Source organism: Sinohyriopsis cumingii, chromosome 1 (assembly GCF_028554795.1).
Source record: "Sinohyriopsis cumingii isolate HCF-2022 chromosome 1, ASM2855479v2, whole genome shotgun sequence".
In the NCBI taxonomy this organism is placed as follows: Eukaryota; Metazoa; Mollusca; class Bivalvia; order Unionida; family Unionidae; genus Sinohyriopsis; species Sinohyriopsis cumingii.
Window position 1 is genome coordinate 163,944,186 of NC_142961.1, and position 15,118 is coordinate 163,959,303.

The window sequence follows — 15,118 nt, forward strand, 5'->3', positions numbered from 1 at the left end:
CTGAACAATTTTGATTCACTTTCACCAGAACTTAACCCCGAAGCAATCAGTCAGATCTTCAAATAGGACAGTGGAGATATGATTTTAATCAGACTGTCCCTAAAGTAGCAGTGTAACAAATTTATTACCCCTTAGAGCTCTTTTCCTCCCCAAAAATAGCAGGAAAAAAACACCAAATAGCATGGCTTAAAGTAAACAGTGAAAGTTAAAATCAACTGTAATCTTTTTAAACATTCTGAAAGTGCAATATTTAGACCAGCTGTAAACATCTTGAACAATTTTAATAGTGCAATATTTACAAAAAAGTAAAATCTTCAATTACAAAACAGTTTATCAATGAATTCAGAGATACAGATCAATGAATTAAGAGATACAGATCAATGAATTAAGAGACATATCAATGAATTAAGAAATACATATCAATGAATTAATAAATACATATCAATGAATAAGGAGATACATAACAATGAATTAAGAGATATATATCAATGAATTAAGAGATACAGATCAATGAATTAAGAGATACAGATCAATGAATCAAAAGATACATTTGTTGTTGATGTTGGGTTTAACTCCATTTTTCAGTACCAGATAGGCTATACCTGGCGGCCAGTATAAATGGTGGAGCAAGAACCCATGAAAATTCCAGAAAGAACAACCGACACACGAGAAACTGCTGTCAAGTTTTCTCACATATTCACATTGTCCAAACCTGAGACTCGAACCCATGCACGAAAGATACAGATCAATGATTTAAGAGATACAGTGTGTGTATGTGTGATTTGGATTTTGAATGTAGCTTTAACAACTTTTCAGTCATCTTGCTATGATGTCTGCAGTGTGAAAGTTTATAGCGATGTCAAGCTCTAGGACATCATGCTGCAGACATGTAGCATGATATCCCACCCAGTCACATTACCCTGACACCAGGCTGACCAGTCCTAACACTAACCTCTTAATGCTGAGCACCAAGCAGGGCAGCTGTAAGTACCATTTTTGTAAGTCTTTGGTATTACTTACTGGGAATCAAACCACAACCTCATGCATCTGAGGTGGATGCTCTAACCACTAGGCCACCGGAGCGGTCTACAGATATACAGATCAATGAATCAGAAGATACAGATCAATGAATTATGATACAGATCAATGAAATCAGAGATACAGATCAATGAATCAAAAGATACAGATCAATGAATTATGATACAGATCAATGAAATCAGAGATACAGATCAATGAATCAAAAGATACAAATCAATGAATTAAGAGATACAGATCAATGAATAAAAAAATCAATGAATTAAGTGATACAGATCAATGAATAAAAAATCAATGAATTAAGTGATACAGATCAATGAATAAAAAAATCAATAAAGTGATACAGATCAATGAATAAAAAAATCAATGAATTAAGAGATACAGATCAATGAATAAAAAAAATCAATGAATTAAGAGATACAGATCAATGAATGAGAAGATACAAATCAATGAATTAAGAGATACAATTCAATCAATTAAGAGATACCAGACATGATTTTGGTCTTGCATTAAAAAAGCTGAAAAGATTTTAAGTGGGATTTGCGGGTCCTCCCCCGAAGGGGTCTCGGGGGGCAGTGCCCCTGATCTGGTTATCCATGGGGCCAAAGGCCCCAGGCCAAAAATGCATTTTACAATCATAAAAAACTGCCCCTGATGCAACTTATGATCATAATATAAAACAAAATAATCATTTGAAAAACTAGAAAATGTGCCAAAAATGTTCAACTTGAATAATTTCACAATATTTATTGTCACATGCATTGGTTATCCAATACTATTAATGCTCAAGTTATATCATGTGCATGTCAGTGTTCACATTGTAATTAAGTCACAATAATTTGTCAATTTTTGCAGCAAACATATTATACGTCTCTCTTTTCATAACAAATTTGTAAAGTAAACACTTAAGCACATCAACTATATACAAACAATCCCATACATTCACTTGTCTTTTTCTCTACTGGACACAACCTGTTGATATGCCAGTCAAGCTGTTTTTGCGGCTTTGGCAAAGATTTCTTTAGCCTTCCTTTGTGTCACCACTGACTTTTTTTTGCTCAATGTGCAATTGTTTCTTTTCCTTCTCAACAAGAGCCTTTTTCCTTTCAAGCTGGTGCTTGTATTGGCGACATGCAGTACACATTCTGACAGAGGGCTACATCTGTTCTCTCATGCAAGAAATCTTTCTTCTTATAGTAATTAATTACACTTTTACCAGATGCCTTCTAAGCTTCAATTTTTCTGTATGCAGCTTCTTTTGTAGGTGCTGTTCCAAACTCTTCCAACTGTGAGTACCGTAATTCAGATCTTTATTGCAAAGGTCATAAAATGCCAGTCCTTTAGCATTCAGTTTTCTTATAACTAAATTTCTGCCAACTTTTCGCTCCAATCATTCTCATTTACATACATTTTTTAAACCTTTACCTAAACTTTTCGTGTCATGGTCTCTCTCAACAACTCAGGATGTCATGTTTTTTGCAAGCATGCTTCTTCTTTCCATTGCCATCAGTTTCCATTACACAAAGATTCATTGGATGAACTTAAGCTTTTGACCAGTCATAATAGTCTTTATGAGAGTCGTGTGCTAACTAATATATGGAACAAATACTCTACAAGGGTCATTACGGAATGGGACCAGACAGACCATTTTTTAAAAACCAGATCGAAGATGATATAAAAAACGGACTATATCATGAAAAATCTGATTCAAGTCAGGAAAAAAGTGGAATTTCGCTTTAAAATGGAGAAAAATCATGTCTGAGGTACAGATCAATGAACCAAACAATACAGATTAATGAATTAAGAGATACAAATCAATGAATTAAGAAATACAGATCAATGAATTAAGAAATACAGATCAATGAATTAAGAGATACAAATTGATAAAAGATAGTTTTTGTTGAAAACTGAGTGTTGTCAGTTTATCTTTGCTGAAGAATGATCTGAATCTTGCATTCATTAAGACAGGAAAATATCTTCTATCCTGATCTCAAGTTTGATAATTTGTTAAATGTGATACATTCCCCACCCTATCCATTTCATCAAAGTCTGAGAATGGCTGATCAATGTCAATTCCATCTGAATGCAAACCAAAATCATTATAAGTGGTTTCCTCTCTTTAAAATAGGCCAATGCTTCTAGCAGATGCCTTATTTGTGGCAGAATTTGAAAATGAGTGTGTTTGTGTATGGATTGGAATAAGAAGAGTAGATAAATGAGATTTTTTTCTAGATAACTCTAGACTTACCAACAGTGTGCAAGCCTGTCCAGATAGTCAAGACTTAGCAACAGTGTGCAAGCCTATCTAGATAGTCAAGACTTAGCAACAGTGTGCAAGCCTGTCTAGATAGTCAAGACTTAGCAACAGTGTGCAAGCCTGTCTAGATAGTCAAAATTTAGCAACAGTGTGCAAGCTTGTCTAGATAGTCTAGACTTAGCAACAGTGTGCAAGCCTGTCTAGATAGTCTAGACTTAGTAACAGTGTGCAAGCTTGTCTAAATTGTCAAGACTTAGCAACAGTGTGCAAGCTTGTCTAGATAGTCAAGACTTAGCAACAGTGTGCAAGCCTGTCTAGATAGTCTAGACTTAGTAACAGTGTGCAAGCTTGTCTAGATTGTCAAGACTTAGTAACAGTGTGCAAGCCTGTCTAGACTGTCAAGACTTTGTAACAGTGTGCAAGCCGGATAGTCAAATATTTTTTTAATGTATCTTTTCTTTAATGTGCATGATACATAACAAAAATAAAAATATTAATAAAATTGTTTATCTCTATTTATTCATAGATTTTAGAGATAGTTATCAATAGAGATATATGTATCTTAATAAGATCCAGCTTTATGTATTTTTATGTATTAAAATATCATTAATCTGTGCAATATATATATATATATATAAATATATATATATATATATATATATCCAGTCAAAACTTAGTAACAAACTGCAAGCTTGTCTAGATACAGTCTAGACTCAGTAACAGTATGCAAGCTTGTCTAGATAGTCAAGACTTAGTACAAAAGCTTGTCTAGATAGTCAAGACTCAATAACAGTATGTAAGCTTGTCTAGATAGAGCCAAGCCTCAGTAACAGTTTGTAAACTGCTTGTCTAGATACAGTCAAGACTTAGTAACAGTATGCAACCTTGTCTAGATAAAGTCAAGACTCAGAAACAGTATGCAAGCTTATCTAGGTAGTCAAGATTTAGTATGCAAGCTTGTCTAGATACAGTTAAAACTTAGTAACAAAATGCAAGCTTGTCTAGATACAGTCAAGACTCAGTAACAGTATGCAAGCTTGTCAAGATAGTCAAGACACAGTAACAGTATGCAAGCTTGTCTAGATACAGCCTAGACTTAGTAACAGTTCACAAACTTGTCTAGAGAGTCAAGACTTAGTACACAAGTTTGTCTAGATACAGTCAAGACTTAGTAACAGTATGCAAACTTGTCTAGATAGTCAAGACTTAGTACACAGGCTTGTCTAGATACAATCAAAACTTAGTAAAAGTATGCAAACTTGTCTAGATAGTCAAGACTCAGTAATAGTATACAAACTTGTCTAGATACAGTCAAAACTTAGTAACAGTATGTAAGCTTCTTTAGATACAGTCAAGACTCAGTAACAGTTTGTAAGCTGCAAGCTTATCTAGATAGTCAAGATTTAGTATGCAAGTTTGTCTAGATGCAGTCAAAACTTAGTAACAGTATGCAAGATTGTCTGGATAGTCAAGACTTAGTATACAAGCTTGTCTAGATACAGTCAAAACTTAGCAACAAAATGCAAGCTTGTCTAGATACAGTCTAGACTCAGTAACAGTATGCAAGCTTGTCTAGATAGTCAAGACTTAGTACAAAAGCAAGCTTGTCTAGATACAGTCAAAACTTAGTAAAGTATGCAAGCTTGTCTAGAGAGTCAAGACTCAGTAACAGTATGCAAACTTGTCTAGATAGTCAAAACATAGTAAGCAAGCTAGTCTAGATAGTCAAGACTCAGTAACAGTATGCAAGCTTGTCTAGATACAGTCAAGATTCAGTAACAGTAATGCAAGCTTGTCTAGGTACAGTCTAGACTTAGTAACAGTTCACAAACTTGTCTAGATAGTCAAGACTTAGCACACAAGCTTGTCTAGATAGTCAACACTTAGTAACAGCGTGCAAGCTTGTCTAGTCATGATTCAGTTCACAAGCTTGTCTAGATACAGTCAAAACTTAGTAAAAGCATGCAAGCTTGTCTAAATACAGTCAAGACTCAGTAAAAGTATGCAAACTTGTCTAGATAGTCAAGACTCAGTATCAGTTTGCAAGCTTGTCTAGATAGTCAAGACTTAGTCTGAAAGCTTTAACAGATACAACCAGACTTAGTTACAGTATGCAAGCTTGTCTATATACAGTTAAGGCTTAGTAACAGCAAGCAAGCTTACCTAGATACAGTCAAGGCTTTGTAACAGTATTCAAGCATATCTAGATAGTCAAAACTTAGTATGGAAGCTTGTCTAGATACAGTCAAGACTTTGTAACAGCATGCAAGCTTGTCTAGACACAGTTAAGGCTTAGTAACAGTATGCAAGCTTACCTAGATATGGTAAAGACTCAGTAACAGTATGCAAGCTTGTCTAGATAGTCAAGACTCAGTGACTGTATGCAAGCTTGTCTAGATAGTCAAGATTTAGTATACAAGCTTGTCTAGATACAGTCAAAACTTAGTAACAGTATGCAAGCTTGTCTAGATACAGTCAAGACTCAGTAACAGTATGTAAGCTTGTCTAGATACAGTCAAGACTCTGTAACAGTATGCACATTTGTCTAGATACAGTCAAAACTTAGTAACAGTATGCAAGCTTGTCTAGATAGTCAAGACTTAGTACAAAAGCTTGTCTAGATAGTCAAGACTCAGTAACAGTGTGCAAGATTGTCTAGATACAGTCAAGACTCAGTAACAGTATGTAAGCTTGTCTAGATACAGTCAAGACTCAGTAACAGTTTGTAAGCTGCTTGTCTAGATACAGTCAAGACTCAGTAACAGTTTGTAAGCTGCTTGCCTACAGTCAAGACTCAGTAACAGTATGTAAGCTTGTCTAGATACAGTCAAGACTCAGTAACAGTTTGTAAGCTGCTTGTCTAGAAACAGTCAAGACTCAGTAACAGTTTGTAAGCTGCTTGTCTAGATACAGTCAAGACTCAGTAACAGTTTGTAAGCTGCTTTTCTAGATACAGTCAAGACTCAGTAACAGTCTGTAAGCTGCTTGTCTAGATACAGTCAAGACTTAGAAATATGTATGCAAGCTTGTCTAAAGTCAAGACTTAGTAACAGTATGCAAGCTTATCTAGATAGTCAAGATTTAGCATGCAAGTTTGTCTAGATACAGTCAAGACTCAGTAACAGTATGCAAGCTTGTCAAGATAGTCAAGACTCAGTAACAGTATGCAAGCTTGTCTAGATACAGCCTAGACTTAGTAACAGTTCACAAACTTGTCTAGATAGTGAAGACTTAATACACAAGTTTGTCTAGATACAGTCAAAACTTATTAAAAGTATGCAAGGTTGTCTAGATACAGTCAAGACTTAGTAACAGTTCACAAACTTGTCTAGATAGTCAAGACTTAGCACACAAGCTTGTCTAGATAGTCAACACTTAGTAACAGTATGCAAGCTTGTCTAGTCAAGATTTAGTTCACAAGCTTGTCTAGATACAGTCAAAACCTAGTAAAAGTATGCAAGCTTGTCTAAATACAGTCAAGACTCAGTAAAAGTATGCAAACTTGTCTAGATAGTCAAGACTCAGTATCAGTTTGCAAGCTTAGTCTGAAAGCTTTAATAGATACAGTCAAGACTTAGTAACAGTATGCAAGCTTGTCTATATACAGTTAAGGTTCAGTAACAGTAAGCAAGCTTACCTAGATACAGTCAAGGCTTTGTAACAGTATTCAAGCATATCTAGATAGTCAAGACTTAGTATGGAAGCTTGTCTAGATATAGTCAAGACTTAGTAACAGCATGCAAGCTTGTCTAGATACAGTTAAGGCTTAGTAACAGTATGCAAGCTTACCTAGATATGGTCAAAACTTAGTAACAGTATGCAAGCTTGTCTAGATAGTCAAGACTCAGTAACAGTATTCAAGCATGTCTAGATAGACAAGACTCAGTGACAGTATGCAAGCTTGTCTAGATACAGAAACAAACTCTTAACAAGTCATTAGGAGGCAACTGGGATATGCTACATGAAGGAAGTCCAGCTGTGAATACCTAAACCTTTTTGGTGTGTATATATATATATATATATATATATATATATATATATATATATATATATATATATATATATATATATATGTACACACACACACACAGAGTAACATACATGCATACATACTCAAAACAAAATTTTCAAATATGTATTCAATGATACTACATACCTTTTCTAAATTGTTCTTCATTTTAGCACTTGCTTCAAAAAATTCAATATCATTTTCATCAGCAAACTACATTGAAAAAGAAAAATTAAGACCATTTTTACCACAACTGTAAGCAGATTTAAGTTAATACATAATTAGCTTAAGAACAAAACTATAGTTATTTTCAAAATGCTTTTCAAGGCTCACCTGGCTAACATCTACCTAAATGCCACAAATAATGGCATCTACCTAAATGCCACAAATAATGGCATCTACCTAAATGCCACAAATAATGGCAGTTGGCCAAGAAATGGGGTCAGCAGGATGCTATCTGAATTTCTGCCATCTAATATTTTCTCTGTATCATATGACACTGCCCATATCTGATGGCAATTGTATCATATGACATTGACCATATCTGATGGTAACTGTATCATATGACAATGGCCATATCTGATGGTAACTGTATCATATGACAATGGCCATATCCGATGGTAACTGTATCATATGACAATGACCATATCTGACGGTAACTGTATCATATGACAATGGTCATATCTGATGGTAATTGTATCATATGACACTGCCCATATCTGATGGCAATTGTATCATATGACATTGACCATATCTGATGGTAACTGTATCATATGACAATGGCCATATCTGATGGTAACTGTATCATATGACAATGGCCATATCCGATGGTAACTGTATCATATGACAATGGCCATATCCGATGGTAACTGTATCATATGACAATGGCCATATCTGATGGTAATTGTATCATATGACACTGCCCATATCTGATGGCAATTGTATCATATGACATTGACCATATCTGATGGTAACTGTATCATATGACAATGGCCATATCTGATGGTAACTGTATCATATGACAATGGCCATATCTGATGGTAACTGTATCATATGACAATGGCCATATCCGATGGTAACTGTATCATATGACAATGGCCATATCCGATGGTAACTGTATCATATGACAATGGCCATATCCGATGGTAACTGTATCATATGACAATGACCATATCTGATGGTAACTGTATCATATGACAATGGCCATATCTGATGGTAACTGTATCATATGACAATGGCCATATCTGATGGTAACTGTATCATATGACAATGGCCATATCCGATGGTAACTGTATCATATGACAATGGCCATATCCGATGGTAACTGTATCATATGACAATGGCCATATCCGATGGTAACTGTATCATATGACAATGGCCATATCTGATGGTAACTGTATCATATGACAATGACCATATCTGATGGTAACTGGTTCATATGCATACATAAGAAAGGCCTTCATACCAAGATGCTTTGTGCCAAATTTGGTCAAATTCTGTTCAGTGGCTTTTGACAACAAGTCATTGAAAGGTTTTTCTACTATTTGTAACAGTGACTTCTGACAGTAGGTCATTGAAAGGTTTTCTACTCTTAGTAACAGTGGCTTTAAGACCATAGGCCATGAAAAGGTTTTTCTCCTCTCAATAACAGTGGCTTCTGACAATAGTACACTTAAGGGTTTTTCTACTCTTAGCAACAGTGGCTTTTGACAATAGGTCATTGAAAGGTTTTCTACTCTTAGTAACAGTAGTTTTTGACAATAGGTCATTGAAAGGTTTTCTACTCTTAGTAACAGTAGCTTTTGACAACAGGTCATTGAAAGGTTTTCTACTCTTAGTAACAGTGGCTTTAAGACCATAGGCCATGAAAAGGTTTTTCTCCTCTCAATAACAGTGGCTTCTGACAATAGTACACTTAAGGGTTTTTCTACTCTTAGCAACAGTGGCTTTTGACAATAGGTCATTGAAAGGTTTTCTACTCTTAGTAACAGTGGCTTTTGACAATAGGTCATTGAAAGGTTTCACTACTCTTAGAAACAGTGGCTTTTGACAATAGGTCATTGAAAGGTTTCACTACTCTTAGTAACAGTGGCTTTTGACAATAGGTCATTGAAAGGTTTCACTACTCTTAGTAACAGTGGCTTTTGACAATAGGTCATTGAGAGGTTTTTCTACTCTTAGAAACAGTGGCTTTTGACAATAGGTCATTGAAAGGTTTCTTTACTCTTAGTAACAGTGGCTTTTGACAATAGGTCATTGAAAGGTTTCTTTACTCTTAGTAACAGTGGCTATTGACAATAGGTCATTGAAAGGTTTTTCTACTCTTAGTAACAGTGGCTGTTGACAATAGGTCATTGAGAGGTTTTTCTACCCTTAGTAACAGTGGCTATTGACAATAGGTCATTGAGAGGTTCTTCTACTCTTAGTAACAGTGGCTTTTGACAATGCTGATATGCATCAAGACAAATAACTGAAGCATGTACAGACCTTTATTGCTGCAAATGCATCAAGACAAATAACTGAAGCATGTACAGACCTTTTGTGTTGCAAATGCATCAAGACAAATAACTGAAGCATGTACGGACATTTTGTGTTGCAAATGCATCAAGACAAATAACTGAAGCATGTACAGACCTTTTGTGTTGCAAATGCATCAAGACAAATAACTTAAACCTGTACAGACTTTTTGTGTCGATATGCATCAAGACAAACAACTGAAGCATGTACAGACATTTTGTGTTGACATGCATCAAGACAAATAACTTAAACCTGTACAGACTTTTTGTGTTGATATGCATCAAGACAAACAACTGAAGCATGTACAGATATTTTGTGTTGATATGCATCAAGACAAATAACTGAAGCAAGTACAGACCTTTTGTGTTGATATGCATCAAGACAAACAACTGAAGCATGTACAGACCTTTTGTGTTGCAAATGCATCAAGACAAATAACTGAAGCATGTACAGACCTTTTGTGTTGCAAATGCATCAAGACAAATAACTGATGCATGTACAGACCTTTTTTGTTGCAAATGCATTAAGACAAATAACTGAAGCATGTACAGACCTTTTGTGTTGCAAATGCATCAAGACAAATAACTGAAGCATGTACAGACCTTTTTTGTTGCAAATGCATTAAGACAAATAACTGAAGCATGTACAGACCTTTTGTGTTGCAAATGCATCAAGACAAATAACTGAAGCATGTACAGACCTTTTGTGTTGCAAATGCATCAAGACAAATAACTGAAGCATGTACAGACCTTTTGTGTTGATATGCATCAAGACAAATAACTGAAGCATGTACAGACCTTTTGTGTTGCAAATGCATCAAGACAAATAACTGAAGCATGTACAGACCTTTTGTGCTGCAAATGCATCAAGACAAATAACTGAAGCATGTACAGACCTTTTGTGCTGCAAATGCATCAAGACAAATAACTGAAGCATGTACAGACCTTTTGTGCTGCAAATGCATCAAGACAAATAACTGAAGCATGTACAGACCTTTTGTGCTGCAAATGCATCAAGACAAATAACTGAAGCATGTACAGACCTTTTGTGCCTCTAGATAGGGCACCTGTCTCTTATCCTGTTTATCACTCTTGTTTCCAATCAACACCAACACAACACTGTCTTTACAACACTGAAAATAATGAGATAATTCATTTATTAAATGCACTTGTAACATTGTTGTGGAAGTGTAATTATGTAAAATACACGAGTCATGTGAAATGTTGGGAAAGTTTAATTATGCAAAATGCATGAGTACTTTGACATGATGTAGAACTTTAATTATGTGTAATACTTAAGTCAAGTGACATGTTGGAGTTTAATTATGGAAAATAGAGGAGTTATGAGATACGTTGGAGAAGTTTACTTATGGAAAATATTGGAATCAACTGACATGTTGTAGAAGTTTAATGATGGAAAATACATGATTCATGTGACATGTTGGAGAAGTTTAATTATGGAACATAGAGGAGTCACATGGCATGCTGCAGAACCTCATCTTTAATAAGCCCTGTGTGCCCACTTTAGAAATTTATTTAAAAGGGAGGTGTTCTAAAGTACACATATTCTCATATGAAAGTTTGCACACACAGAAATAGGAATAGGGAATGGCCTTTTAATGAATCTTCTGTCATACTAGATCTTCATATTGTTTTTCTAAGGTAAGCATCACATCTTTTGATGGCCACAATCCGACAAAACATACATGTACAATATAAACTTGCTAAATAAGTCTAAGTGCAAACAGCATATATGTACATGTATGATACAGACTTGTTAAAAGAGTCTAATTGCAAGCAACATACATGTACATGTATGATATAGACTTGCTAAAAGAGTCAACTTGCAAACAACACAAACCCTGATCTGATGACAAAAGATTGTTTGTTCTACTAATTACTCGTTACAAAATGCACAAACCTAAATCTGCTGACACATAATGTTCCAAAAGATCTGGGTCCATGTTGTTTGTTCTACTAATTACTCCTTACAAAATGCTCAGACCTAAATCTGCTGACACATAATGTGCCAAACAATATGGGTCCATGTTGTTTGTTCTACTAATTACTCCTTACAAAATGCACAAACCTAAATCTGCTGACACATAATGTTCCAAAAGATCTGGGTCCATGTTGTTTGTTCTACTAATTACTCCTTACAAAATGCACAGACCTAAATCTGCTGACACATAATGTGCCAAAAGATCTCGGTCCATGTTGTTTGTTCTACTAATTACTCCTTACGAAATGCACAGACCTAAATCTGTGAACACATAATGTGCCAAAAGATCTGGGTCCATGTTGTTTGTTCTACTAATTACTCCTTACAAAATAAACAGACCTAAATCTGCTGACGCATTGACAGTAGATCTGGTCCTATAGAGGGCTTCATGGTTGCAACAGAGTTACTGATCGTAGCGCTTAAAATTACTCCCTTAGCTCCAATGTGCATGCCCACAAAAAAATTCCATTCCGGATAGTTCAGAATTTTGCAATGTTTTACACTTGGCTAGCGAAACATAAAGTCAACAAAGGAAGGAATCTAAGCTGTACTAAAGATGAGTATGGTTAAACCAATGACTAAATTATATGTCTTTTGTTCATGCTAGGAGAATAATTATAGACATTATGTCATATAATTAGATTCGGTGTCCATACTTACATTGTATCAGGTAATTAAATAATATTTACTGTCCATACTTAAATGACATCAAAAAATTAAATTAAATACACTGTCCATATTTATATTATACCAGATAATATAGATTCATTATCCATAATTTCAAATATATTTGTAGAACATTTCACTGTGCTCTCCAATTTTAAACATTTATTGCACATTTTTGGCTGCATAACTTTAACGAAAACCATCTCAACAATTTGCATTTTTCATGCATTGATATATCCTTTTTTCTCATTTATTTTCTCAAGGCTAATAGTTTGTTTATAACAGGAGTTAAGAAAGTTATAAAATGAGTTCAAAAAAAAAATTATAACACAAGTTCGATACATCAGCTGATCTGCAATGCCAAATATTTTAAGCCAGAAACATTTTTTTTAAATGGAACACAGTATATTAATGTATTCAGAGGAACTTAACAAAGCAATAATTACATTAGCTATCATAAAGATAAAGGAGTGTAATTCATGTAGAAAGAATATTTATTAATATTTGGGCAAACATGCCCAATGACGTTTTTTGGTTTCATTTTGTTTTAGGTGGGGGGGTCTCCCATCTCTAAACAATCAAAAAAGTGTGTGTGTTTGTGTGTGATTTGGATTTTTAATGTAACCTTAACAATTTTTCAGTCATATCGCTACGATGTCTGCAGTGTGGCAGTTTATAGTGATGCCTAGCACTGGGGTATCATATTGCAGACATGTAGCATGATGTCCCACCCAGTCACATTATCCTGACACCAGGCTGACCAGTCCTAACACTAACCCCTTAATGCTGAGTGCCAAGCAAGACAGCTGTTAGTACTATTATCGTAAGTCTTTGGCATGACTCAGCCGGGATCGATCCCACAACCTCCCATGTCCGAGCTGGACACTCTAACCACTAGACCACCAGAGCGGTCAATCAAAAAAGTATTTCCTCATATACATATTTTTTTTTCTTGCTATGTCCAGTCAAATATAGTCATGCATTCATTCAGCCTAATATTTAATTATTTACATTCCTCGCTTGTTTTCTCAAAACTTGAAACATCAAGTATCAGACTGTGCATGCAGTAACTTTCAGCATGCTTTTTCTTTCCTTATGCTGACACGTAATAACTTAAAATTTGCTGGGGTCATTACAAAACATTTCTGATTGCCACCAGCAAATTCATCTGGAACAGCCTTATTAAAACTAATTTAATTCTGTTTAACTTTCCTTGCATCAAATATTCAAGTTTAAAAGAGCCAATTATTTCACAGATTCTGTCCTATTACTATGGTTTGCCTTTTAAGTCAATACTGATCCACATGACTGGATGTAAAATTGCAGACAGTATGATTTTAAAAAGACACTGTGTGTAAGAATAAATGGATACTCACAAATATTCATATCTGTTGTCTTTATCTATCAGTCACTCTTTCTATCTTAGCACCATTATATACTCATTTTTAACCAGAAGTATGTTTATGTAATATACGTATGCGAACACACATTCATTCAAGCATATACATAACCATGCACCAGATGAAATGAGACAGACAGACATATGGACAGACAGGCAGATAGGTGAGAGCCACAAATGTCCTATACATGCAAAGTGTGTCTAACATCAATATTTCTCCAAATTCCAACCATTCAAGGGAAAAAAATTAAAATAATCATCAAGGAGACTGGTATGTGTGCCTGTCTGTTCAAGTGTGGATGACATTTGTGCATTTTGAAAAAAATATATCCTTCCTAGATATAACTCAAGTTATTTCATGAAAAATATAATGAACATTAATTGAAATGCAACAGTCTAAATCAATAATAAAAGAACCTTAAGAAGTTTGAATTTTTTTCTCTTTGTCGTTCAACCTCCAGTAACTGCAATGATTAAAGCTGTAAAAAATAAACATATTTTCATTATTCTTCAAGCGAGATAAATTGCAATAACAATCTTTTTACACAGTGATACACTTTCAAACAATCAAATAATACAAACTAGAACATGAGGAAAAAATGAAAGATAATGAAGTTCTGAAATGGGCAGAGGACACTTATTTGAAAGCTGGGAGCAGTGCAATATGGTGAAAAAGATAATAGATGTAAAAACAATTGATTAAACAATGACAATGTTCTTTTTAAAATAGTGAGATATTGATCTTGCTTGCAGAATGTGAGCGGTTTGTTCACATTTTCTTGATCTACATCTGCCATCTTTATTGACTGAACTATCCGGAAGTGAGTTTCACCTAGACGCCCTCTGATATTTTTAAGGGGAGATAATAACTCTGAAATGGTCTATACAGTCTGCAGTTGGGCTTGACTTGTAAGTGTGTATATAAAGTATTATATTATTAATAAGATCTTAATATGGATTAGTTAAATGCAACATATGTATGTATGTATGTGTGTGTATATATATATATATATATATATATATATATATATATATATATACACACACACATGTAAATGTTTATACATTTACCTATGTGTACATGTATGATATTATGAATAAGATCTTAATATGAGTTAGTTATATACTACATGTGTGTACATGTATGTATATTTACATGTAAATATATATACATGCACCCATGTATACATATATAACAAAAACTATACAGTTATATGCCACATTTGCAACACTA

General features: G+C 34.6%; 1 protein-coding gene across 3 annotated transcripts in view; it reads right to left on the minus strand.

Annotated features, from left to right (window-relative positions):
* The window catches only part of LOC149808292 (ras-related protein Rab-10-like), a 94,949-nt gene that overhangs the window by 21,329 nt on the left and 58,502 nt on the right, over nt 1-15,118 (minus strand). For all 3 annotated transcript variants that reach the window (XM_089975686.1, XM_089975699.1, XM_089975692.1), the window contains exons 6-7: nt 10,861-10,950; nt 7,449-7,514 (exon numbers count right to left, since the gene is read on the minus strand). In XM_089975686.1, coding sequence (XP_089831812.1) covers nt 7,449-7,514; nt 10,861-10,950 — 156 coding nt within the window. The remainder of the gene's footprint in view (nt 1-7,448; nt 7,515-10,860; nt 10,951-15,118) is intronic.